The sequence below is a fragment of the Sander vitreus genome, chromosome 6 (assembly GCF_031162955.1).
Source record: "Sander vitreus isolate 19-12246 chromosome 6, sanVit1, whole genome shotgun sequence".
In the NCBI taxonomy this organism is placed as follows: domain Eukaryota; kingdom Metazoa; phylum Chordata; class Actinopteri; order Perciformes; family Percidae; genus Sander; species Sander vitreus.
In genome coordinates, this window is record NC_135860.1 from 15679030 (window position 1) to 15703364 (window position 24335).

The 24335-nt window shown below is 40.0% G+C and overlaps 2 protein-coding genes across 8 annotated transcripts in view; one reads left to right on the plus strand and one right to left on the minus strand.

The window, feature by feature from the left end:
* Positions 1–20181, plus strand: LOC144519697 (DENN domain-containing protein 3-like). 7 transcript variants are annotated; one of them, XM_078253035.1, is made up of 28 exons: positions 1–137; positions 3665–3812; positions 4579–4753; positions 4953–5015; positions 5187–5302; positions 7105–7229; positions 7345–7456; positions 8048–8167; positions 8258–8356; positions 9233–9352; positions 9904–10019; positions 10221–10376; positions 10470–10566; positions 10648–10769; positions 11028–11215; positions 11368–11527; positions 11760–11955; positions 12089–12257; positions 13177–13436; positions 13521–13691; positions 14021–14150; positions 14747–14854; positions 16087–16226; positions 16822–16982; positions 17132–17268; positions 17618–17736; positions 18134–18271; positions 18649–20181. In XM_078253035.1, the coding sequence occupies exons 2-28, from the start codon at positions 3729–3731 to the stop codon at positions 18856–18858; spliced, it is 3792 nt and encodes a 1263-aa protein (XP_078109161.1). In that variant the 5' UTR covers positions 1–137; positions 3665–3728; the 3' UTR covers positions 18859–20181. The 7 variants fall into 7 exon arrangements, 6 of the variants coding, with proteins under 6 accessions (XP_078109161.1, XP_078109163.1, XP_078109164.1 ...); XM_078253037.1 differs by having other exon boundaries at positions 11760–11949; XM_078253038.1 differs by having other exon boundaries at positions 10666–10769.
* Positions 19579–24335, minus strand: part of LOC144519698 (potassium-transporting ATPase alpha chain 1) — a 12176-nt gene continuing 7419 nt past the window's right edge. The window contains exons 17-24 of the mRNA XM_078253041.1: positions 23920–24088; positions 23459–23613; positions 23079–23202; positions 22606–22751; positions 20735–20868; positions 20254–20355; positions 19972–20063; positions 19579–19860 (exon numbers count right to left, since the gene is read on the minus strand). Coding sequence (XP_078109167.1) covers positions 19832–19860; positions 19972–20063; positions 20254–20355; positions 20735–20868; positions 22606–22751; positions 23079–23202; positions 23459–23613; positions 23920–24088 — 951 coding nt within the window. The 3' untranslated portion in view covers positions 19579–19831. The remainder of the gene's footprint in view (positions 19861–19971; positions 20064–20253; positions 20356–20734; positions 20869–22605; positions 22752–23078; positions 23203–23458; positions 23614–23919; positions 24089–24335) is intronic.

Consider the following 24335-nt stretch of genomic DNA (forward strand, 5'->3'; position numbering starts at 1 on the left):
TAAACATTGGAAGCGATGAGCTCGTGCCATTTAGTCGAGCAGGAGTCTGCTGCGCTGTTGGAGTGACTCTAGTTTCGGACTGCTGCCATGACTGTGAAGGGGGATGAATTAAGAGCCGCGCGGTAGCCTGTGATGAGGTTAGTGACCTGAAAGAGAAGTCAAACTTTTTAATGACAGCTTTAAATACTTTACTTTAACGTTATATTGTTGACAAGTCACGAGATAGACTGGAAGCATCCACTCACCTGTACAGCTTGTGACTCAGCCTCACGTGTCGCAGCTGCAATAAAACAGTATCAGCTACATTTTGAACTTTAATTTGTAAAACTTTGCTAAACTCTACATTATTTGCAAAACTTGTATCCTTGCAATGTGCCTACAAAATGATATTTTGTAACATGATGCAGACAGTTACTTTGGATCATTCAGTGATGTTAGCTTGACATATTCGAGTCTAAAGGGTTAAATTAGTTTAAAGCGGGATTATGTAAACAATGATTTTCTTGTTTTGTTGTTGTGTGACAGGCCTATTTTTAACTATATGCCATAGCGGAACAACTGAAACAGTCACTCAGTATTTCCTTTACAGGTGAGATTCAGATTAGCTTTATTTTCAGCCACATGCAATTGTGCAGAAAGTGAAAGAAAGTCATGTGGCTTTGCTCAAGATGTACATGACTAAAACTGAATAGTACCCTGTTTGATACAATGTTCTGGATTTGCCTGGGAACAGACCAAAAGAGTGGCATGTGAAGTTGGAGACACCAGACAGTTGAAATTGCTCTGTCTGCACGACTTTTTTATTTCCATCTAACTGATCCTGAAGGTCAAATATTTTTCAGATCATGTTTTTGTTTGCCAGCTTGTGCCACAAATGACCTTCTTGTCAACTTATTATTTGTGTAAATGCTTGTGTTAGTTTTCCCCACTCCAAAAACATTTTCCTGTGTTTTAAGGGCACATTTGTCTAAGCCGAATGTCAATTCCATTGCGAGCGTGACCACCAGATTGTTGTGTGTTTGTGTCGTATCAGAAGATGTAGGCTAACACTATTAATGTGTTGTTATGGTTTGATGTGGAATGTGCCCTGTTCGTCAAGGATCATATGATTGTATTGATGATTATGATCATGTCACATCCTTGGACCAGTAATGGAGGGACAGCAGCAGGTCATGTGGCATGTTCATTTAATGGGTTATGAGTTCAGTTATGCTGGACATTCCTGCAGATTAGTTATCATTTAATTTCAAACCAGTGAACAGTACTACATTGTTGCAATTGGTTGTTGCAATGGTCAAACACTTTTTAAGGACAATTTAACCGTAAAATGATTATAAAAACAAAATAAATATTTAAGCATATATATATTTCCTATGGAGCCCAAAAAAAGTCTTACAATATTTTTGTCACCTCGCAACAAGTCTGCCTCTGTGAAATGTGCAAGACTATTTAAAGGTGGACTTGATATTAACATTTCATCCATGCTGCTCATTAATTGTAGCCTGGTGCAAGTCATTTTGTGTGTGTGTGTGTGTGTGTGTGTGTGTGTGTGTGTGTGTGTGTGTGTGTGTGTGTGTGTGTTTGTGCATCCTCCTTTGCACACATGAGCCTAATTTTCCAAGAAGAGACTAGACCAAGAAGCATGGGAAATGTGATTTAAAATAATTTGCTCCTCACTGTGGTGACTCAGTTGTAAAAGAAAAGAAAAAAGCAGTATACCATAGATGAAAAAAAATCAGCAAAGATGGGATGGGATGTGGAATAATGGATGTGTGGTGAAAAATACTAATTAAATGATGAATGACATCCTGTTTCATGTATTTCCTTCACATAGCTTGAATCAGCTTAACTAATTCAGTTGTTTTCCTTTTCTCGTCATATGGATTCCAAGGAACTTCATGGTGCCACAAACTAGAGATGATAAGCTGGTAATCTGCTGGCAACAGTGTTTTGTTCCAGAGACTGAGTTACACAGCAGTAATCAATATCACAGTGTATTAGATGGATGAATGTAGACATTGTACGGTAGTAAAAGTCACAAAGTACATTCAAAATCCACAAATTACACTGCTCATTTTAGGATTTGCTTTACAAGTTTATCATTGGTTGCCCTCACATCATAGAAAAGATACAGCATTTATGGGAAAGTAATGCCATTCTTAGTGGTATTAAGCCATGTAGATAGTTTTGATTTGATTTGTTCAGGTTTTGAGATGTGAAACTTTTGATTCAGTTGCAGATATAGTATATCTGTAAATTGATCCATGTAGTAATTTTTTGTTTTTGTTGAGTTTTTCAATACATTGTCTTCACATTTAGTTTTTTTTCTGTATTAAGGCTTTAGTGCGTAACTTTTTTTATATTAATGAACGTCCGTTAAATACGAACCATTGCCAAATGAGTCACACAACTCCCTCTGTATTTCTCAGCATGGCTATGTTCAGAAGATTGTGTCATCCGGCGACTTTCGCGAGCAGAAAATCGAGTGAAGATAATTACCTGAAGAGTCCATCATGTTTTTTTTAACTCTCCGTGTCCTCCGTGGCTACTAGCAGCTGCGTGGGGGAGGGGTGGGGATGTTGGGTGATCACGGAAGGCTCGTATCATGTGAACGCGCCGACAGTTTTGTTGTCATTACTTAGAATTCCTCATGGGGGAGACAGAAACTATGCAATATAGCTTTAAAGGTCCCATGGCATGAAAATTTCACTTTATGAGGTTGTTTAAAATTAATATGAGTTCCCCCAGCCTGCCTATGGTCCCCCAGTGGCTATAAATGGTGACAGGTGTAAACCGAGCCCTGGGTATCCTGCTCTGCCTTTGAGAAAATGAAAGCTCAGATGGGCTGATCTGGAATCTTGCTCCTTATGTGGTCATAAGGAGGAAGGTTACTTCCCCTTTCTCTGCTTTGCCCGCCCAGAGAATTTGGCCCACCCATGAGAGAGAGACATCATGGCTTTCAAACGAGCAAAGTGGCAGTTGGTCAAGGCCACACCCCCACCCTCCACCTTGTCCCCCCTCTCTCCTCCTCAATCGCTACAGATACAGAAATGGCACATCCTAAGGAAAGCTCATTGTGGACTTGCTCTAGTGGCTGTAATTCTGCACCAAGGCTGAATTTTGGGAAAGAGACTTCAGATACAGTATTAGGGGACCACTGAGGCCTATATAAAAGCATCCAAAGAGCACCATGTCATGGGACCTTTAAACAAAGTGAACACTGGAGAATGTCAGCCCTAGAGAGAAATGTATATCCTGAATTATACAGTGTTGTGCAACTCCTGTAAGTAACAATGTGGGAAATATGATAATTGCACCATGTAATCTCTGGTTCAAATAAATTCACAAAACCAAATTAAACTCAGATTCTGATTATTGTAGCTGTAATAATTGCATCATGGAAGGATTCTGGTGGAAAAAAAAATACTCACTGGGCCTTCAGAAGTTGTTGTTGAGAACAGCAGTGGTGATAATGAGCTGGAACGAGCACTCATGTGTCATGGGATTTTATTAAGCTGATGTTCTCATTCAGAAAGATGAAGATGAGAAAAGAGCCTTATTAACACACAAGCCATTTCCATTATCGCTATCTCTTCATTTATAGCTTTCTTTGTTTGAGTCCTCTCTCTGACTGACTTCTCTGTCTCTTCTCTGTTACTTTCAGCGGTCTGAGTTAGCACCTTGGCCCCTTTTCTACTGGTCCCACTGGGTCCTGGGCTGGTGTCAGTATGGCGGACCATCTGCCTCCTGCTCTCCTGGAAGCCTGTGTGGTAGTAGGAGCATCTAGCGACAAACTTAGGGAGGTCTACCAGGTATTTGCCCCGACACACACATATGACTGATGTACTGTAAACTGAAAATGGGTAGTGGTATTGTCATCATAGAATAAATAACTTGTGTTTGCAGCCCCGTTCCATTTAGTTGTTTTTATATTATGAGATTAATTTGTTTTGCTAGAATTTTCATGATTTCTGAGTTGTTAAACCCCATGTTTTATTACCTTTTTCTTAATATATTATGATATATAAACGATCGTTTTGGCCATTTTGGCCATCCTGGTGGCCCAGTGGTTACATTCTCAGTTGGATTCTGGCCAGTAACCTCTGTATCTTGACTGTCAGTATAATAAAAACAAAATTTGCCCCCAAAAAATTGTTAAAAAGAAAAATCTAAATATTTTCTGAAGATTCCCGTTTACCAAGTCGCTTTGCTATTTTAGACTCACCGAGAAAGACCATCTTTGGCACTGAATAATTGTGCAATGAGTGAGGGAGAGTGACCCATTGGTCTAGACAACAAAAATAATGCCTTAATAATAATAATAATAATAATAATAATAATGATGATATAATGCCCTCATGCTAATTATGCAAAAAAGCCATGTCACCCTTTTCAAGTGTTTCAAGATTATGTAATCAGCATTTTTTTTAAATTAAGTTTTCCTTGTCTCTTCTATTAAATGAGCCACATGACTGTATGTAGAATACGTGTAATGTAGATTAATACAACCTGTATCAAAGCTAATTATGATAAGAATAGAGGTCCCCCCCGATCCTTCCCTGCCTATCTCCCACTCAGGCCATTAACAATAATGGAACTCCAGAGCAGCTTCTGTTGGAGCCGGAGGTACTGCATGTCCTGGCCCCTCCCTTCGTTAACAGACCACATGCTGAGAGTGAAGCAGTGAGGTCACATGGGAAGAAGCGGCGCTCCTTTCTCAGAAAGAAAAGGGAACAACTAGCTCCCAGCCAAGGTCTGTACCTGCTTGTCTGGTCTGGTACTTCTATCCACACATGCCATACAACAGGACAACACAACAGGATTTTGTATATATATATATTTTTTTATAAATACAACACGTTGTTTTCTTCAAGGTTTTTAGTTTGTCCCTGGCCTAACTCTACCCATGTTATCATTGGTGATTTGTGTAATTTTGTTTGATATCTTTTTAGCAGGCGGAAGAGGAGGTAGTGAAGATGTCGACCTCATGGCTTTACCTCAACTCTGCTTCCCGGGTATTTGATATTCCCTGGCGTGCACAGATTTGGTTAAAAAATGGAGATAATTGATTTTTTACATGCATGTTGTTCAGCCATACAGTAGTGCAAAACTGACATCTTGTAATTGTAGTCTATCATGCCTACAGTATGTGTTAACATGTTTTGATATGTTTTTCTTGTTTCCAGATGGGCTCCAAGTAACCAATGAACAGAAAGATGAACAATTCCACTTCCTGGTTTTCACTGATGTCTTTGGCAACAAGACTCATGGAGTAGTAATGCAATGTTACCGACCGATACTGGTACACAGTACTCAAATAATACTTCACACACAACTACAGTCAGGTCCATAAATATTGGGACATTGACACAATTCTAATCTTTTTGGCTCTATACACCACCACAATGGAGTTGAAATGAAACGAACAAGATGTGCTTTAACTGCAGACTTTCAGCTTTAATTTCAGGGTATTTACATCCAAATCAGGTGAACGGTGTAGGAATTACAACAGTTTGTATATGTGCCTCCCACTTTCTAAGGGACCAAAAGTAATGGGACAATTGGCTGCTCAGCTGTTCCATGGCTAGGTGTGTATTATTCCCTCATTATCCCATTTACAAGGAGCAGATAAAAGGTCCAGAGTTCATTTCAAGTGTGCTATTTGCATTTGGAATCTGTTGCTGTCAACTCTCAATATGAGATCCAAAGAGCTGTCACTATCAGTGAAGCAAGCCATCATTAGGCTGAAAAATCTAAACAAACCCATCAGAGAGATAGCAAAAACATTAGGTGTGGCCAAATCAACTGTTTGGAACATTCTTAAAAAGAAAGAACGCACCGGTGAGCTCAGCAACACCAAAAGACCCGGAAGACCACGGAAAACAACTGTGGTGGATGACCGAAGAATACTTTCCCTGGTGAAGAAAACACCCTTCACAACAGTTGGCCAGATCAAGAACACTCTCCAGGAGGTAGGTGTATGTGTGTCAAAGTCAACAATCAAGAGAAGACTTCACCAGAGTGAATACAGAGGGTTCACTACAAGATGTGAACCATTGGTGAGCCTCAAAAACAGGAAGGCCAGATTAGAGTTTGCCAAACAACATCTAAAAAAGCCTTCACATTTCTGGAACAACATCCTATGGACAGATGAGACAAAGATCAACTTGTACCAGAGTGATGGGAAGAGAAGAGTATGGAGAAGGAAAGGAACTGCTCATGATCCAAAGCATACCACCTCATCAGTGAAGTATGGTGGTGGTAGTGTCATGGCGTGGGCATGTATGGCTGCCAATGGAAATGGTTCTCTTGTATTTATTGATGATGTGACTGCTGACAAAAGCAGCAGGATGAATTCTGAAGTGTTTCGGGCAATATTATCTGCTCATATTCAGCCAAATGCTTCAGAACTCATTGGACGGCGCTTCACTTTGCAGATGGACAATGACCCGAAGCATACTGCGAAAGCAACCAAAGAGTTTTTTAAGGGAAAGAAGTGGAATGTTATGCAATGGCCAAGTCAATCACCTGACCTGAATCGATTGAGCATGCATTTCACTTGCTGAAGACAAAACTGAAGGGAAAATGCCCCAAGAACAAGCAGGAACTGAAGACAGTTGCAGTAGAGGCCTGGCAGAGCATCACCAGGGATGAAACCCAGCGTCTGGTGATGTCTATGCGTTCCAGATTTCAGGCTGTAATTGAATGCAAAGGATTAGAAGTATAAAATATACTAATAGAAGTATTAAAAAGTGAAAGTTTGATTTATGATTGTTAATCTGTCCCATTACTTTTGGTCCCTTAAAAAGTGGGAGGCACATATACAAACTGTTGTAATTCCTACACCGTTCACCTGATTTGGATGTAAATACCCTCAAATTAAAGCTGAAAGTCTGCAGTTAAAGCACATCTTGTTCGTTTCATTTCAACTCCATTGTGGTGGTGTATAGAGCCAAAAAGATTAGAATTGTGTCAATGTCCCAATATTTATGGACCTGACTGTATGTTTTACTGCTACAATCAGATATCTAACCTAATGCAGACATTGAAAGATTACAAAAAAACATAACTAAAAGCAATTCACTGTTCACTGTGTTTTTACAGGAAGGGACGTCTTTCTTCCAAAATGGACCTGGGTCCTTTAAGTTTTCTACACTGTTCTCTGCTTACAGTTTCTGTGTCATATCCAAGTATCCTTACTTCACTGCACTCAAAGACTGTCTGTCATGGTGAGAAGCAGCGTGCTAAACTTAAAGTGCTTAACTAAATCGGTTTAGCTTTAATATAAAAAACACAAACACAATCTCTGTCTCTTTCTGTTTGTTCTACTTTGTTTTTTGTTAGTCTGTTAATCCAGCTAAGAACATGTTGTTTGTCTGACATGGAGGAGACAGTGAAGGAGTTTGCAGCCAAACTGGCACTGGTGCCTATTCCCCCTCCTGGACAACTACATTTGGTGTGTGTGTGTGTGTGTGTGTGTGTGTGTGTGTGTGTGTGTGTGTGTATATGTGTGTATATATATATAATATATGTGTGTGTGTGTATATATGTGTGTGTGTGTATATATATATGTATATATATATATATGTGTGTATATGTATGTATGTATATATATATATATGTAGTTATACATGAGCCATGAGTTATACATGAGTTATATGTGTGTGTATATATATATGTGTGTGTGTGTGTGTGTATGTGTGTGTGTATATATATATATGTGTGTATATATATATATGTATGTGTATATATATATGTGTATATGTATATATATATATATATATATATATATGTGTGTGTGTATATATATATATATATATGTGTGTATATATATATATATATATGTATATATGTGTATATATATATGTGTGTATATATATATATATGTGTGTATATATATGTATATGTAGTTATACATGAGCCAGGAGTTATCAGGTTCATGTTGCGTGCGTGCGTGCGTGTGTGTATATTCATTTTTAGTGCATCCTTTGACCGTGATACAGCCAGACAGAAGAACACAAACTGTAATGATGTGTATGTTTTGCAGATGTTTACCTTGCGTCCTTTGACCATTGTATTACCATCCAGAGAAGACAAAGACCACCCAGCTATAGATTTAGACCTCCATCTGCCTTTCTTATGCTTCAGGCCACAGCAACTACTACAGGTACTACACACACCTGTTGTGTAGCTGTTAGTGAAACAAGAGGAGGCTCACATTAACTCTGTCTCTGATTGTCTGTCCCCTCCTCTGTAGGTGCTATCTTGTCTCCTGCAGGAGCAGCGGGTGGTGTTATTCTCTGCTGATTGGGCCAGACTCACGCTGGTGGCAGAGAGCTTCTTGCTTTTTCTGCAGGTCAGTTGAACATCTTTGTCTGCATATCTGCAAAGAGCACAGTAGTTTTACATTTAATTAAAATAACTATGATATCATTAATACTTTGCTCAAATCAAATTGAGTTTTTTTAAAATAAGACTCAAACATTGGTCTTAAGCCCGAGACAGACCAAGCCGATAATTGGCCGTCGGACAGTCTGGCGAGGTCAGTGGTTCGAGTCTGTTCGGTGTGTTCCGTGCCGTCGTCCGTCCGAGGGGCCGTCGGCCTTCGTTTTGGCAGATTTTACATGTTGAATCGGAAGGCGGACACTGCCGGCAGTTGGACTCAAATGACCAATCTGATTGGTAGAGTGCTAACCCGGAAACGAGGAGTGGGATGAGCGTGACTAGAGTCTCTCGAAATCTGACGAAAATCTTTTAAACTGACCTTTGTCGATCTGAAATGAAGACAGATTCAGCAACTGCATGGCCTATTCCTTGCTTAAAATGTTTTCAGAAACCCGTTTCGGTGAACTATTTTAGTACAATATGAGATCGTATTCTGAACAAGCCGGGACTATCTGTTGATATTCAGGAAAAAAAATAAAAGCCCCTTTTGCGTTAACGTGTATCTTTGGATGGTGAAACTGAATGCACATTGTGAAAGAAGTTACAGCATAATACAGTAAATACTGTATTATAATAATGGAATTTGAAGCCATTCCATTCAGTTTGAAATAGTACCTTACTATTGAACATGACAAAATCACATTTACGCATTTAAGACCAATCTTGTATAGAAAATGTGACTTGATATATCTAATATCTAATAAAAGGTGTTCAATCCTTCATAATCCTTCATCAAGCGATCCGTTATTTAAATTGTTGATCCATGTCTCCCTAATCTTTCTTCCAGCCTCTGTCGTGGCAGCAGCCATATGTTCCTGTCCTGGCCAGAGGCATGCTGGACTTTCTCATGGCTCCTACTGCCTTCCTCATGGGCTGCCATCTTAGTCATTTTGAAGAGGTTGCTGCTGTGAGTACACGATCCTCCAAATCAGTTAAAACCTCCAATGGGAGTGGAAAATGAAGGCAATAATGGGAATACTGTTTGGTGATTGTACATTAAACCTACTGATAGTATATCTTAAATGCATTGTACCTTTTTCATCCAAAATATCCATCTCTGATTCAGAAATAATGAGTGAGTGAAAGTGAAAGGACTGAGTTTAGCCTTCTGCTTCAGACTTGGTTGGATTATTAGAGGATTAGGGCCGCCATTGTTTTAGGTCTCTGGCCTCAAAGCAACTTATTCATCTAAATAAATGTTAAACTTTAAGAAGGTTATCTACAGCAGGTTTTAGACAGTTTAAGCAAGTTATAGTCACAGTTCTAAGTGAATACTACATTTGACTCTTATTTATTTTTGGTCGTGTTCACAAATGTTGACTACATTTTCCTAGATCACAAAACTAACGTTTTTTGTTAAAATATTGTCCTATATTTGTTTACAAAAGAAGCTTATCAGTTAATTCACAAATAAAATGAGGAAGGGATTGATTTTATTCTCGATCTTCCTCTGTCCAGGAAACAGATGATCTGATCCTGATCAACATTGATAACGGAAGTGTCTCCACTTCTTATTCTGAGACTCTTGACCTACCAGAGTTTCCGCCGGCTGCTGCAGACTGCTTCACACATAGGTGCTCACTGTCAAGAATGATATAACTACTGTTCATTTCTAATAGTACTATACAGAAATACAAACAAACAAACCTAAAAAAGTGCCATGTGGATTTGGACTTGGACAATAGATGTGAGACTTTATTTATCCTTTTCTTAAACTTGACAAGAGATATGAATGCGTTTCTATTAGTTTCTACAGTATGAGTGTGTTTCTGCAGGTGTCAGTCCCTGCAGATACATTTTGACCTGCATCAGTGCCACCATGCGAGCTGCGCTGACATCAGTGAGCAGCGGGCACAGAGAAGAGCGTGGCAACACAACCTCAACCACGACATCCAGAGGATCACACTGGAACTGATTGTCAACATATTCAGGTTCTGTGTGTGTTCTTTGTGTACTGAGATCTAATGGGATGGTTCTCATAAAAATATATATTTTGTTAATTGATACATGTATGTATATAATAGGGATGTTAGCAGTCATCTGAACTATGAACATCGAGTGTTTAACAGTGAAGAGTTCCTGAAAACCAGAGAGCCAGCTGAACAGCTGTTTTACAAAAAGGTAAATACTAACTTGGTAAAACGGGTAATATTGTTCTGTTATTTTAACTTAGGACTTAGGACCAGGTGCTCATCTTCAAAGGAACAACCTGTGTTGCAGGTGTTGGAGACACACATCTTCCATTGCTTCCTCAAGGATCGTCTCAACAGGAAAATGGACAACTTTGCTCGAATGGAACTCAGCACTCGTTCTGAGATGCAGAAGTAAGTTATTAAACCCATCAACTCTCAAACGAACTGCTAATATAAAGTTCACCAACACCTCTCTAAACATTATAATCTTCTTGAGGGTAGGATTTATTGCAGGGCTGTTGTCTTCAACTGCATTAGTTTAAGCTTAGGGGTCAGTCAAACAGTTAATATGTTTATGCCAAACAACTGACAACATTTTGGAGTGGTGAGGTACCAAATAAAAAATAAAAGTACCCCTGTAATGCATTGTTTCTATCATGTGTCGTCTAGGATGAAGGCCATGGTTAAGGTCCCACGCAGACCCACCGTGCAGGAGATTCAAGCCCGGAGTAAGAGCTCCATTACAGAGAGCAAGCTGAGTAAGAGACTGGGGATGAGCCTCCCCAACCTCAGAGACGACCAAACTATCAGCTTCCAAAGAAACCCACTGCTGACCAGGATCATCTTGTCTGACCCCGGTGAGACTGCAGCAGAGGCACAAACTGTCAGGATATACTGTAGACAAAGTAGCTGGAAAAGATTAAATGTTTCTTTGTTTCTCTCCCCTTCTTGCCTTCGCCCCCTCCTCCCAACATGTTCTCCGTGCGCTCCCTACCTCTTTGTCTTCTAGCGCTGAGAACTCCTCCTAAGCCGCCAAACATGTTTAAGCTCCCAGAGTTTCCAGCCTCTCGGTCCTTCAACTCTGTCCAAAATTATTACAGTGAGCTGATCCAGCAGCTTGGCAAAGCCATCTTCTCTGTCCAAAAAGAGAACTCAACTCTGCTGGCGAGGTAGTCTGCTTTTATTATTCCTTAGGCTCCTCTTGTCATCCTTCCAGGAACAACCCTGTCGTTCCTGTCATTTTAATTTGTACAATCAAGTGTTTAACAACGTTACACTGTTGGTCTGTCAGCATTTCTTGTTTATTATTTTCACTCTCAGTTGTTGATCTTCTTTATTCCACTAAAAAACTGTGTTACTCCAAAGACTTGAGGCTTGATTACAATAATTTCCCCTCTGCAGATTCTACTACTTGCGCGGTTTCATTAACACATTGTGTTGTCGGCGGCTGGACGCTCTAGGTGATTTCCAGAACCTCTACAAGACGGACACCGCCATCTTCCCCACACAGCTGGTCACATGGCTCGTGGACACACTGCACCGAGACGAGAGGCAGCAAGCTGACAAACGACCTGAACTCAGGAGACTAATGGTCAAGGCCAGTCAGTTTACACAACCATTATTCCCATCTTGTAGAAGTGGTGGTTTTAGGGAGAAACTCAAGTCTGCCTTTGTTGGTGATAAACTAGTAATGATACATGTGATCTCGTCTTTGTTCTCCTTTTTATTAGGTGAAGACAGAGAATGAGAAGCTGTTGGTGCAGCCTGATGACCACGTTAAAAAGTTTGCGCTTCCCCGAAAGCATCTGCTTCAGGAAGAGTTTGTGCGTTGCGTTCAGGAGTGCGGGATTGTTCAGGATGTAGCAACCATACACCGATTATTTGATGCTCTTACTGATGGTAAGTGAGGACAGGCAGGCTCATGTGTGTGGTTTAGAGATCTCTTTTTGATATTTTTATGAATTGTATAGAACCTTGCAATATCAAACCTCAGACTTACAAATGCCGTATTTTGCAACCAGCAGTGTGAGTCAAGGCGAAGTGCTAAAAATTGTGTACCATCACTGGTGCTGATTCAAGGTCCAAATCGACGGTGAAAGATGAGTAAATCTTGAAGGCATTTTTCGGAATCCTCTGATTAGATGTGCTCTGAGCCGACACGTTGGACACACACGTGATTGTACAGTAATTATTTTCTCTACCAGCATTAAATTAAATAATTTTTAATTGATTACATCACTTGTTGTGATGGTTGAATCAAGCCACAGTTGGATGATCTGTTGCACTTCTTTAATGCTCTGCGCGAAGGCTGTACAGCACATTTTTGTTGGTTTCTTTAGATGAATAATAAACCTCTTTGCAATATGTATATGTATATAAGTGCACTGATTTGCTTTGGTGTTGCAACAAAACAATTATCAGCTTTCTAATGTGTAGGTATAATTTATTGTTTTCAGTCAGCCACATCACAAGATATTAGAAAAGGCACTTGATCTTTGGAGGGAAATGAAGTATTACACAAAGTCTTTGAAGCCACTCTCATGAGCCATGTGAATTCTGATGGTCATTTAGTAACACATGAACGATAATACGCACTATTCAGAGATATCTGAGGTTGAATGTGGAAATAACTTGATTGTGCGAGTGGGAATGTTTTCAGCTGTATTTGCATGTTTTTTTTTCCCCCACCGAATGTGTCACCGTGTCTTTGTCTTGTATATGTTTGTATGTCTGCTTGCACCTGATTATCTCCTGATTCTCTCTCTCTCTCTCTCTCTCTCTCTCTCTCTATGTCTCTCTCTATGTCTCTATGTCCCAGGCCAGCTGAAGCAGGTGGACCCTGAGCTCTTCAAAGTCTTCTACACCTTCTGGAAGGAGACGGAGGCCGAGGCACAAGACGTCAACTTGCCCCCTGAGGTCATCGACCATCTTGACAATAGTGAATGTGTCTACAAGTTGTCGTCGTGTGTCAAGACCTCCCATGGGGTTGGTAAAATTGCCATGACACAGAAACGTCTGTTCTTGCTCACTGTGGGACGACAGAGCTTCCTGGAAATCACAAAGTTCAGAGACATACAGGTCAAGTGTGTATTAATCCCCTTTCTCTGAAATCATGTTATCTGCACTCTTGTTTCAATAAATTACTCCTCCATCTTTGTGCAGGACGTGAAGATTGCCTCAGCTCCCTTTCTACTTGTGCGTATTCCTTCCCTTCGTATCGAAACCTCTGGTAGGCTTGAGGTGTTTGAGGCCAATCTGAAGACAGAGACGGAACTCTGGAACCTTGTGGTGAAAGAGATGTGGGCCGGGCGCAAGATGGCCGACCAGCATAAGGTACAACAAAGGCTGACGACACACCACTGGAACAATAAACTCTCCATTTTCAAACACTCCACTATCTATCAAGACAACACTGTTTCGGTCCACATTCACAGGTCAAATTTGTACAATGGTGAACTCTGACCTGTGGCTTCAATTACAGTGAATACATAAAATAACAAATATTTGCAGAGAGTTGTGTAAGTGTGACCTCACCATTACTCATACATATAACTTAATATGACCACTACAGCAGTGATTTTGTTACTTTCTTTGACTACACGTCACTTTTCAATGTTTTTGTTAAACATTTCTTTAACATGGTTTATTTATTGTGTCTTTAGGACCCTCAGTACATGACTCAGGCTCTGACCAACGTCCTGTTAATGGATGCTGTCATGGGCTGCCTGCAGACACAGAGGTCCGTCATTGCTGCCTCAAAGCTGGCCTACTTGGATAAGATCAAACATGAAGGTCTGGGCTCACCCTTGTGCTGTTTCTTGATCTTTTTTTTCTTTCTATACACACAAATAAATACTATCATTTTGCTTATAGACTGAATCAAAATCTGAGTCGCCATCTTTTTTTTTATAGAACTGCGTCTAATCGAACTAATGATTCACTCAGACTAACTAATGATAATGATGATTCATTTGTGTATTGATCATTTGGTCTATAAAATGGCAGAAAATAGTGCAGAATATCACGTCTATAAGCCCAAGGTTGCTACAGTCCAAAGCTCAAAGATATTCAGTTTACTATCTCACAAAGAAACACATAAAATCCTCACTGGTGAGAAGCTGGAACTAGAGAATATTTAGCATTTTTACTAAACAAATGACTTAGATAATTAATCAATTATCACAATAGTTGCTGTATAATTTTATGTGGAAGAACTAATTGATTAATCAACTAATCATCATCATCAATCAGTTAGCTCTAATTCTTGTTTCTCTGTTTCTCTCTCTCTCTCTCTACTGTGCCTCTCTTTATAGCCTTCTCCATTCACCTTCTCTGTCACATTCATTCATTCATTCAGTTATTCATTCACTGTGTTTGTCTCTGACCAGTACCCATGATGGTGCCTGAAACTACCTCAGAGACTCTAAAACACAAGATCAACCCATCACTGGACCTGGCTGAACCTCAGACTGTACATGTGCTGCTTTACACACCAGGTACCACGTGCAACACATTACACTGTGTTGATTATCTGTTCATTCAGATAAACAAGACATATCAGTGTTTCCCACAGATTAGAAAGCAATTTGTGGCGTGGGGGTACAATCAAGTATCAAAAACTGATGAGGACACGCTGTTGGATGCTGTCCTCTCCTACTCTTTCTTCAATGCCTAACGAATCTATCTCTTTCTCTCCCAGTGTGTCTTTCTGCGTGAGCAGCACTGGTTGAAGCCTGAAATATTGTAAACAAATTAATAACATAACTAATTACACTGGTCGGACTGTTTCAGACCGATACCTCCGGTTCAGGCTGTTCCTCATCCTCAACACGTGCCTTTTTCAGTCGCGGAAAATAATTTTCAATACTCATCTGGATTGAAGCAGCAAACATTCAGTGTAAGAGTAAAAATGACATAACATTATTTATAATACGTTTATTTGATTCACAGCTGCTACATATAGTGTTTTGACCTCGACAACCCAACCGCCTTTTACCACAAACTTGCGACCAGTTCACTTTCTAAAGCAGGCGCAATCGCTTGTTTGCTAAGAGTCGGGTCGGGACTCCAACATTAACACACTGACAACATTGTATTCAGAATATAAAATATTTTTATAGCATTTTTTAATGTGTGATTGTGTAAAGGTGTTCACGAGATACCAGCCTTTCGTGAACTTATGAATTTCGCCAGCCATCTTCTCCATAGACAGTGTTTTCATGGAGACAGACGCTGAGTGCACGGGGGGGATGATCGAGGGGCTGTGTGTGTGTGTGTGTGTGTGTGTGTGTGAGGTGTGAGTGACAGAGACGGAGGAGAACAGGGAAAGGAAATGCAGCTGAACGAATGCTGCGTGTTTTAAATAGTGTTAAAAAAAAATATCTTTATAACAAACACAATGTGCGGCAGCAGGTGTTGATTGTGCGGTGCACCGCCACAATATAGTCTGTGTGTGCGAAACACTGCATATGAAGTGATCGATATGGCTGACGCATGCTGTGATATAGAGTGTGTATTGATTTTTTTTCCCCTGCCAATAAGTATAGTGATGCAAATGTATTTAAGTGTCAACTAACTAATTATTATCTTTTCTATGTATTTCTTGTCACTGCCACTGAAGACGTCTATGAATGCCTCTGCTGCACAATCTGTTTTTTTTTACTGCACACAGTCAGCTCTCACAATTCACTGGTCCTCTGGTCTCTTGTCTCTTTCTCACTTACTTTAGGTCAGTTGACTTGCAATGACTCGGAGGGTGAGATGAACCCGAAACTGTGGGTGGCTCTCAGTGGGGGCAAAGTGGTTGTGTTTGATGCAGCTAGCTGGTCCATGCTGCAGGACTGCATCCAGGTCGGAGAGTCGCAGCTGGTGAGGAGTATATTTACTTATATTTACTTTACACATCACTGTCCATCATGAGTCTGACTAAGTTATAGGAGTGCAATGATACATCGGTGGAGTACTCTTTTAGACTTAATGTATTTAAACTTTATATAGTAAATCCAACATAAAGCCACTGTGTGTAAAGTTTATGTGAGAAAAGAGACACATTTTTCAACTCCTCTGTTCAAATCTGCCAAATTGTATTTGCTGATGCTACTACCGGAGGCTGCAAAGTTAGAAATGTTCTAATTCTGCACATAGTGGCTTTAATACAATTGTATTTAAACATAATGTTTCAATGAAACTCAGAAAATGTATTAGGATTTAAATGAATGTTTTCAAAATTGAATTATTCACATTAATACAATTAGTTGTATCTCTTTGTGCAGGTGTTTGTTACAATGTTGCTGTTGAAGTTATTGTAACCTCCATAGTTAATGGAAACAGGTGCACACACTGTACATCTATACTGTGTATTTACAGAGATACAATACAGTAATATTATTATACTGCTTTTGAGACTTCGTCCGTCTTTTTCTAAGGGAAGTGAAACTGAGATGTCACATCTTCTTCTATGTAGAACTGCATGCTGGGATTGGTCCAGGAGCAGGTGTGGATTGGCTCTCAGGACTCTGTAATCTATATCATAGACACTCACAGCATGTCCTGCAACAAACAGCTGACTGAGCACAGACATGAAGTGACCGGACTTACAATGGACTCCAGAGATCAACACAACAGGTGGAGACGTGATTTTCTTTCGTCGCGTTGTCAGTTTTATCAGGTTAAACATTACAAGCAGTTTTATAAAGGGGAGTCTAAATGTGTAAATGGAAAAGTGTTTTAATCATTTTTTAAATTAAAAGCTTTACTCAAACTGTCTTTCCCAGTCAGCAGACATACTCCTGCAGCTGTGATGGGACGATTCTTCAGTGGGACTCGGCCAGTCTCAAAGTGAAGCGACAGTACCACCTCAGCTGTGACCGTCTCTCCTCCATACAGATCTATGATGGCGCGCTGTGGTGCTGTAAGTGCACACATTTCCCTGCGCTTTCTGCTCCTTAACAGTTTCTTTCACACACCAGCACTCAAATAACAAACTACAGTAGCATTTATTGCTCTCCACTGAAAGCTTCTTCGCTGCTCCCTGGCTGAATGTACCTGATTCTGTGTCTGTCAACGTGGCTGTTAATTTTCTTTCTTTACTGTCGCAGTAATCCTCATTTTATAGTGTATATAACTTCATGGCAACTATAAGACCTACATTCCTCTCTGAACATGCCTGAACTCGACCAATTGCGTCTGCTCGTTACTTTCAATATGTACCTCACCTTACCCTGGTAATGGCTTGATGAAAAGTATCTCTGTATGTGCAGGTTGTAGTGACAGCATTGTGGAACTGAAAAAGAGTGGGACACCACAAAGAAGAATGGCACTTCCTGATGACATACGGAGCATGCCCAGTAGCTTCAGCAGTTTTATTGTCATCCCAGAGGTGACATTGCTATCCTAATGTGTTCATCAATTAAGCAAGTTGGCTGCCATTTAGTGGTTTAGCAAGTCAGTCATTCAGTCTGCTTTTCAATCAGCAATTCAAGCATGTCAGTCAATTAGGAAATGAAACATTTATGATAGCCAGCAACAAACAGTTGATAGAGAAGATAAAATAAATTCGGGCACATAGACAGTGGTAATGAAGCTGTCGCAGGTAGTCGCTGCAACTTCGGAAACTGAGAGATTCAGGTATTTACTGACACATTTTTTTCCCACACTTGAATATGCTGATACAACCATATTATAATTGATTTGGCAGCCAAAGATGTTGGTGTGCATAAAAACTTGCTTGATGATAATTGATGCCACTTCCTCGTGTTTGTGTGCGTTTGTTCCAGCGAGGTCAGTTGTGGACGGGCTGTGCAGACTCAGGGGAGCTGTGTCTCTGGCACACTAACAGCCACAGACGGCCATTTAAGAGAATCTCCCTGCCAGGCAGTTCAGGAGTCACCTGTATGATTCGAGTCAAAGACCAGGTGAGCTATGATACATGTCAAATTCTGTTACATCTGAGTGCTAACTTGTTTGTATACGTAATGTGTGTTGAACACTTCCATTTTTTTTTTTTTGTGGTTCATGGGAACACAAAGCTGCCATTGCTTATTGAGGAAGTAAAGTGGATTCACATTAGCAATGATTAATTTGTTTGGTGCATATGTGTTCAAGTGAAAATATATTTTTTTATAGTATAACAAACATACATATTGGAAAGTATCCTTCTATTAGGCAAGTGGTCATGAATTTTGAGGTACATTTTGTAACTCAAACAGCATTTTTTTGTTTTCATCTGTCTTTCACTTTCTTTTTCCCCTCTTCAATCATCACTTATCTCCTGCTACTTGTCCTCCTCCAGATCTGGGTGGGCTGTCGTGGTGTCAGAGGTCAGTGCGGCGGTCAGCTGAGAAGTCAGGTGTTGGTGATGGACGCAGAGAGCCACACTGTGGCTAAGGAGCTGCAGGCCCATTCAGACAGCATCCAGACGCTCTGCTCTGCTGAGGACCGCTACGTCCTGAGTGGCTCTGCACGCCACGATGGCAAGATCGCCATCTGGAAAGTCGAGTAGAGAACCGAGATGGAGAAAGCAAAAGTGAAGCAAAAGAGAAGTAGCAAAAAGGCACTCGTGAGTTAATACACAAGACCTGATAAATGTTTACACTTTGGGTATTTGACTGTGATAACAAGATCTTCCTGTGGGAGAGTGGAGACAGGAGGACAAAATGGTGAAGAGTGAAAATGAATAGAGGTGCAGAGGAAAGTTCTTTTCTTTCACTTGGTGGAGTATCTTTTTGTAGACATATTTCAATGGTAATTGAGTTTTTCTGCTGGTGGTTAAAACAAAATGGTAAAAGCAGCCTTTAAATGGATTTATGGACTTTAATGGATAAGAGAGCCCTTAAACCAAATATATACTGTATGTGACAGAGATTTGGTTTCTGACAGAGCAGAGCATTAACTTCTTGTCATTTGTGTTTCTTTCTAAAACATTGATAATAAATTACATGTTCAGGTATTATCATGTACTGCTGTGTGTAAGCCTATGTGCAGTCCTGCTCTAAGTTGCTTACTTCTCCAGACGGATGCAGCCTACCGTTTCACAGCCTATTTTAATGTTAAATGATTGTAACATGATTCAATGAATAGATTGTGAAGTCCATGTTCTTGAAGAGATCAAATGCAAACGACAACTCTACAACAAGTAAAGATACAACCTTCAAAACACACACGGCAATATAGAATATACAAAAATCAAGTTGATACTAATGTTATTGATTTGAGGTCGTCATCAGTCTTCAAGTTCTTTATTAGTACAAATACAATGCAGCCACAGTCAGAGAATTATTCATTGATGACTTTCAGTAATTACCTTTTTACTTATGTAGGCATTTTTATTATTTACTTATTCTTGAATATTAATAAAATCATAATAGACTAGTTTAAGATATAAATACATGCATCACAAAGTTTGCAGCATGATAATGCTTTCATGAATATGAATATGGATGGATGGATGGATAGATGATAGAGCCTCTCTGGTCTCAGTAGTATAATTCCTGATCCCACCAGCCTGAGATAAAAGCCATAGATTAATGAATACTGAATATTTGCAGACATGTTAATGATGATTGATAAAAGGATGTTGAATGGTTCGAAGGAAGGATAAAGATTCATGGCTTACTTCCTGGATATCTTCTGACTCCTAGCTTCCTGATCTCATCATAGACAAAGATTAAAATACCATATGGAACAGGAACAAACCACCACTGGACTCTGGAGAGAAAACACAGCATGTAGCATTAGAGCACAGGCTACATTATTGTAGTGGGAAATGACCTGCAGGCTCCATATTCATGATGTTTCAATTAAAATGTGTATTCTCAATTCATAACACACAGACTACTTTTTCCTTCTAATCCAGTCTGAGCTTTGATTTCAGATGGTCACAACTGTGTACCTTTACCTGATAGGCATGAAATTGAAGATATTGGGCATTCCAGGGCAGTAACAAAGCAGGTTACCCAGAAGGAGCTGGAAGACTATGGCAGAAACCAGGACACGGTTCCTGCACATAAATAAACACAATAAAATAACCAAATGCCCATATGGATATCAATCACAAGCAATTTCCCACACAAACTATTCATAAATCACAAACTAAGCTATACTTAGTTTGTATATAGTTCCCCCAATTATTTTTAATGATGTAACTACAAGACTAGCAACAATCTGTGAATAATGCATGAACACACTGAAGTTGGAATAATGGCAGGTTTTCCTGTTCTTCCCATTCTTCCAATAACTGAATGGAAAATAAGCTTTGCATGTGTAAATGTTAACATGACACAGACACAGAATTAACCCTGTAAATGTTAATGCTATAACTTTGGCTATTAAGATACATTATGCCGAGCGATGCGTGTTTTGGATGGGTCTTTACTGACCTGAAGAAGCCTTGCTGGAACACAGACAGACGACGAGTTTTCCTGATCAGCACATCTGAGATCTGACAGATCTCTATGCTGACGAAAAATACAGTGTAGCACGTATACTCCTGGTACAACCTCTGACTGAAGGTCTGTAAGCAGAGGAAATAAGGGAGTTATTTGGTTACTTTGCTGATAAAAATAGAGATACAGTGGGGCTCGAAAGTTTGGGCACCCCAGGTAAAAATTTGTATTAATGTGCATAAAGAAGAAAAGATGGAAAAATCTCCAAAAGGCATCAAATGACAGATTAGACATTCTTATAATATGTCAAAAAAAAAGTTAGATTTTATTTCCATCATTTACACTTTCAAAATAACAGAAAACAAAAAATGGCGTCTGCAAAAGTTTGGGCACCCTGCAGAGTTTATAGCATGCGCCGCCCCCTTTGGAAAGCTGAGACCTGACAGTGTCATGGATTGTTCTCAATCATCGTCTGGAAAGACCAGGTTATGTCAATCTCAAAGGTTTTAAATGCCCAGACTCATCTGACCTTGCCCCAACAATCAGCACCATGGGTTCTTCTAAGCAGTTGTCTAGAAAACTGAAACTGAAAATAGTTGACGCTCACAAAGCAGGAGAAGGCTATAAGAAGATAGCAAAGCGTTTGCAGATGCCAATATCCTCTGTTCAGAATGTAATTAAGAAATGGCAGTCATCAGGAACAGTGGAAGTTAAAGCAAGATCTGGAAGACCAAGAAAAATATCAGACAGAACAGCTCACAGGATTGTGAGAAAAGCAAGTCAAAACCCACGTTTGACTGCACAATCCATCCAGAAAGATCTGGCAGACACTGGAGTTGTGGTACACCATTCCACTATAAAGAGATACTTGAACAAATATGGTCTTCATGGAAGAGTCATCAGAAGAAAACCTCTTCTACGTCCTCACCACAAAAATCAGCGTTTGAAGTTTGCAAATGAACATATAGACAAGCCTGATGCATTGTGGAAACAAGTTCTGTGGACCGATGAGGTTAAAATAGAACTTTTTGGCCGGAATGTGCAAAGGCACGTTTGGAGAAGAAAGGGCACAGAATTTAATGAAAAGAACCTCTGTCCAACTGTTAAGCATGGGGGTGGATCAATCATGCTTTGGGGTTGTATTGCAGCCAGTGGCACAGGGAACATTTCACGAGTAGAAGGAAAAATGGATTCAATAAAATTTCAGCAAATTTTGGACACTAACTTGATGCCATCTGTGAAAAAGCTGAAGTTAAAGAGAGGATGGCTTCTACAAATGGATAATGATCCTAAACACACCTCAAAATCCACGGTGGATTACATCAAGAGGCGTAAACTGAAGGTCTTGCCATGGCCTTCACAGTCTCCTGACCTCAACATAATTGAAAATCTATGGATAGACCTTAAAAGAGCAGTGCGTGACAGACAGCCCAGAAATCTCAAAGAACTGGAAGACTTTTGTAAGGAAGAATGGGCGAAGATACCTCCAACAAGAATTGAAAGACTCTTGGCTGGCTACAAAAAACGTTTCCAAGCTGTGATACTTGCCAAAGGGGGCAGTACAAGGTATTAACTCTGCAGGGTGCCCAAACTTTTGCAGACGCCATTTTTTGTTTTCTGTTATTTTGAAAGTGTAAATGATGGAAATAAAATCTAACTTTTTTTGACATATTATAAGAATGTCTAATCTGTCATTTTATGCCTTTTAGAGATTTTTCCATGTTTTCTTGGCTTCTTTATGCACATTACAAATTTTTACCTGGGGTGCCCAAACTTTCGAGCCCCACTGTATTCCTTGAACAAACCACTTTCTGTTGGATTAACACGAGACAAAATATGTCGAGAGGTAGGAAGTCTGTACTAACCCATTCTTGTCCATAGCTGTCCTGTACGTCTTGAAGATGAACATTCTCCCACTGAGAACGCAGGCCGACACACAAGAGTGGATACCAGCCCTCCTGCGCCATGGCTGTGAAATAATCTGTAAAACCTGCAAAAGACTGGATGGCTCCTGGAAAGAAAAAAAAGAAAAATGGGGAAACAAGAAGTGAAAAATGGGTCAATACTATATAAAGAATGTATACAGAGAGCAAAGTGGCTCAGCCTCCTCCATAGGGATTCTGAGTGCACTCTTGTTACAGGTATTGTCTTATCTGCTTTATTGTACAAGGGTGTAACAGTGGAAGACGTGCCTAGCAAAGTCTGTTACCAGGCTATACATGTATTCATAGAGCTGGCGATACATTCAGGTAACCTAGGTTTGTCTGTTGTATTCAGTTTAATGTAACGGGGGTTAAGATACAGTATACATGTTTTGTTCACCAACACACACACACACCTATCTGGAAGTAGGAGTACACAGCCAGGGCTTCGTTTACCAGACGATGCTGACGAGGGTTTCTGGGCTTCAGGTGCATGATGTCACTCTCTGCTTTTTCATAAGCCAAAGAGACAGAGGGGAACTACAGAAGAGACGGAAATAAAATATATCACTGTACAGTAGATAGAGGAGCGAGGAAGATTATGATGCTAATTTACTATTAAAGTCACCAAAGCACTCGCTGTAAAGGATAAGGCGGGTGTGTGGTGATTCAATATCAATCACAATGTACGGGTCACAGTGAAACAAATAGACACAATTATCTTTGATGAAAAGAAGTAGCCAGTGTAATGACCATAATTGAGAAAAGAACTGGTACTAATGACATAATTACTCACAATGTCAGTGGCCAGTTCGATGAAGAGAATAGTGATGCAGCCCAGAGGAAGAGGCACGCTGACGGTGATGTAGATCAGATATGGAGTCAGCTCAGGAATGTTCTTGGTTAGTGTGTAGGCGATAGACTTCTTCAGGTTGTCAAAGATAAGACGGCCTACACACACACACACACACACACACACAATAAAATAGCCCAATATAGTCTGGCTCAAGATAATGTGTTAACAAAAAAAAAAATTAAAAAAAATAAGCGCTCTTGAGTGTTAGGGGCTGGTAGGCCTACTGTATGGCAATCTCACTTCAGATGTATTGATAATATTTAAAATAACAGACAAGATAGGGAAAACAGAGACATTCATGAACAGAGGAAGGGTACGACCAGACGAACACCATCACACATGCGGAGATCCAGGAGACCCAGACTGTGAATCTTGAGTTTTAAGATTTTTTTAAGTCTCACCTTGCTCTACTCCAGTGACAATAGAAGCAAAGTTGTCGTCCAAAAGGATCATGTCTGCAGCATTCTTGGCAGCGTCTGACCCAGCGATCCCCATGGCGACACCAATATCAGCCTTCTTAAGAGCCGGAGAGTCGTTCACACCATCACCTGTCACTGCAACGATGGAGCCCTGGGGGGGGTTTTGAAAGATGAAAACATCAGACAAGCCTGAAAACATAATCTGATCATTCAAGATGGATATGAGTACATGCAAACCAATCTCTTTTTTCTGCTGCTTCCTAATACACAATCCTCCACATTGAAACAAAATGTTAGCTTCATAGTCTCTATCCTTGATAATCTCAAAATGATATGTATAGGAAACTTGCTTTGGAGGCATATTGTTTTTAAATTATGAAATAAATGTCACTCAATCA

Excerpts from the sequence above, each read along its gene's own strand:
- LOC144519697 (XM_078253035.1), top strand. The coding sequence starts at position 3,729 with ATGGCGGACCATCTGCCTCCTGCTCTCCTGGAAGCCTGTGTGGTAGTA. Across the intron at positions 14,855-16,086 it reads TGTGCTGCTTTACACACCAG|GTCAGTTGACTTGCAATGAC; the intron begins GTACCACGTGCA and ends CACTTACTTTAG. Across the intron at positions 18,272-18,648 it reads TGATTCGAGTCAAAGACCAG|ATCTGGGTGGGCTGTCGTGG; the intron begins GTGAGCTATGAT and ends GTCCTCCTCCAG.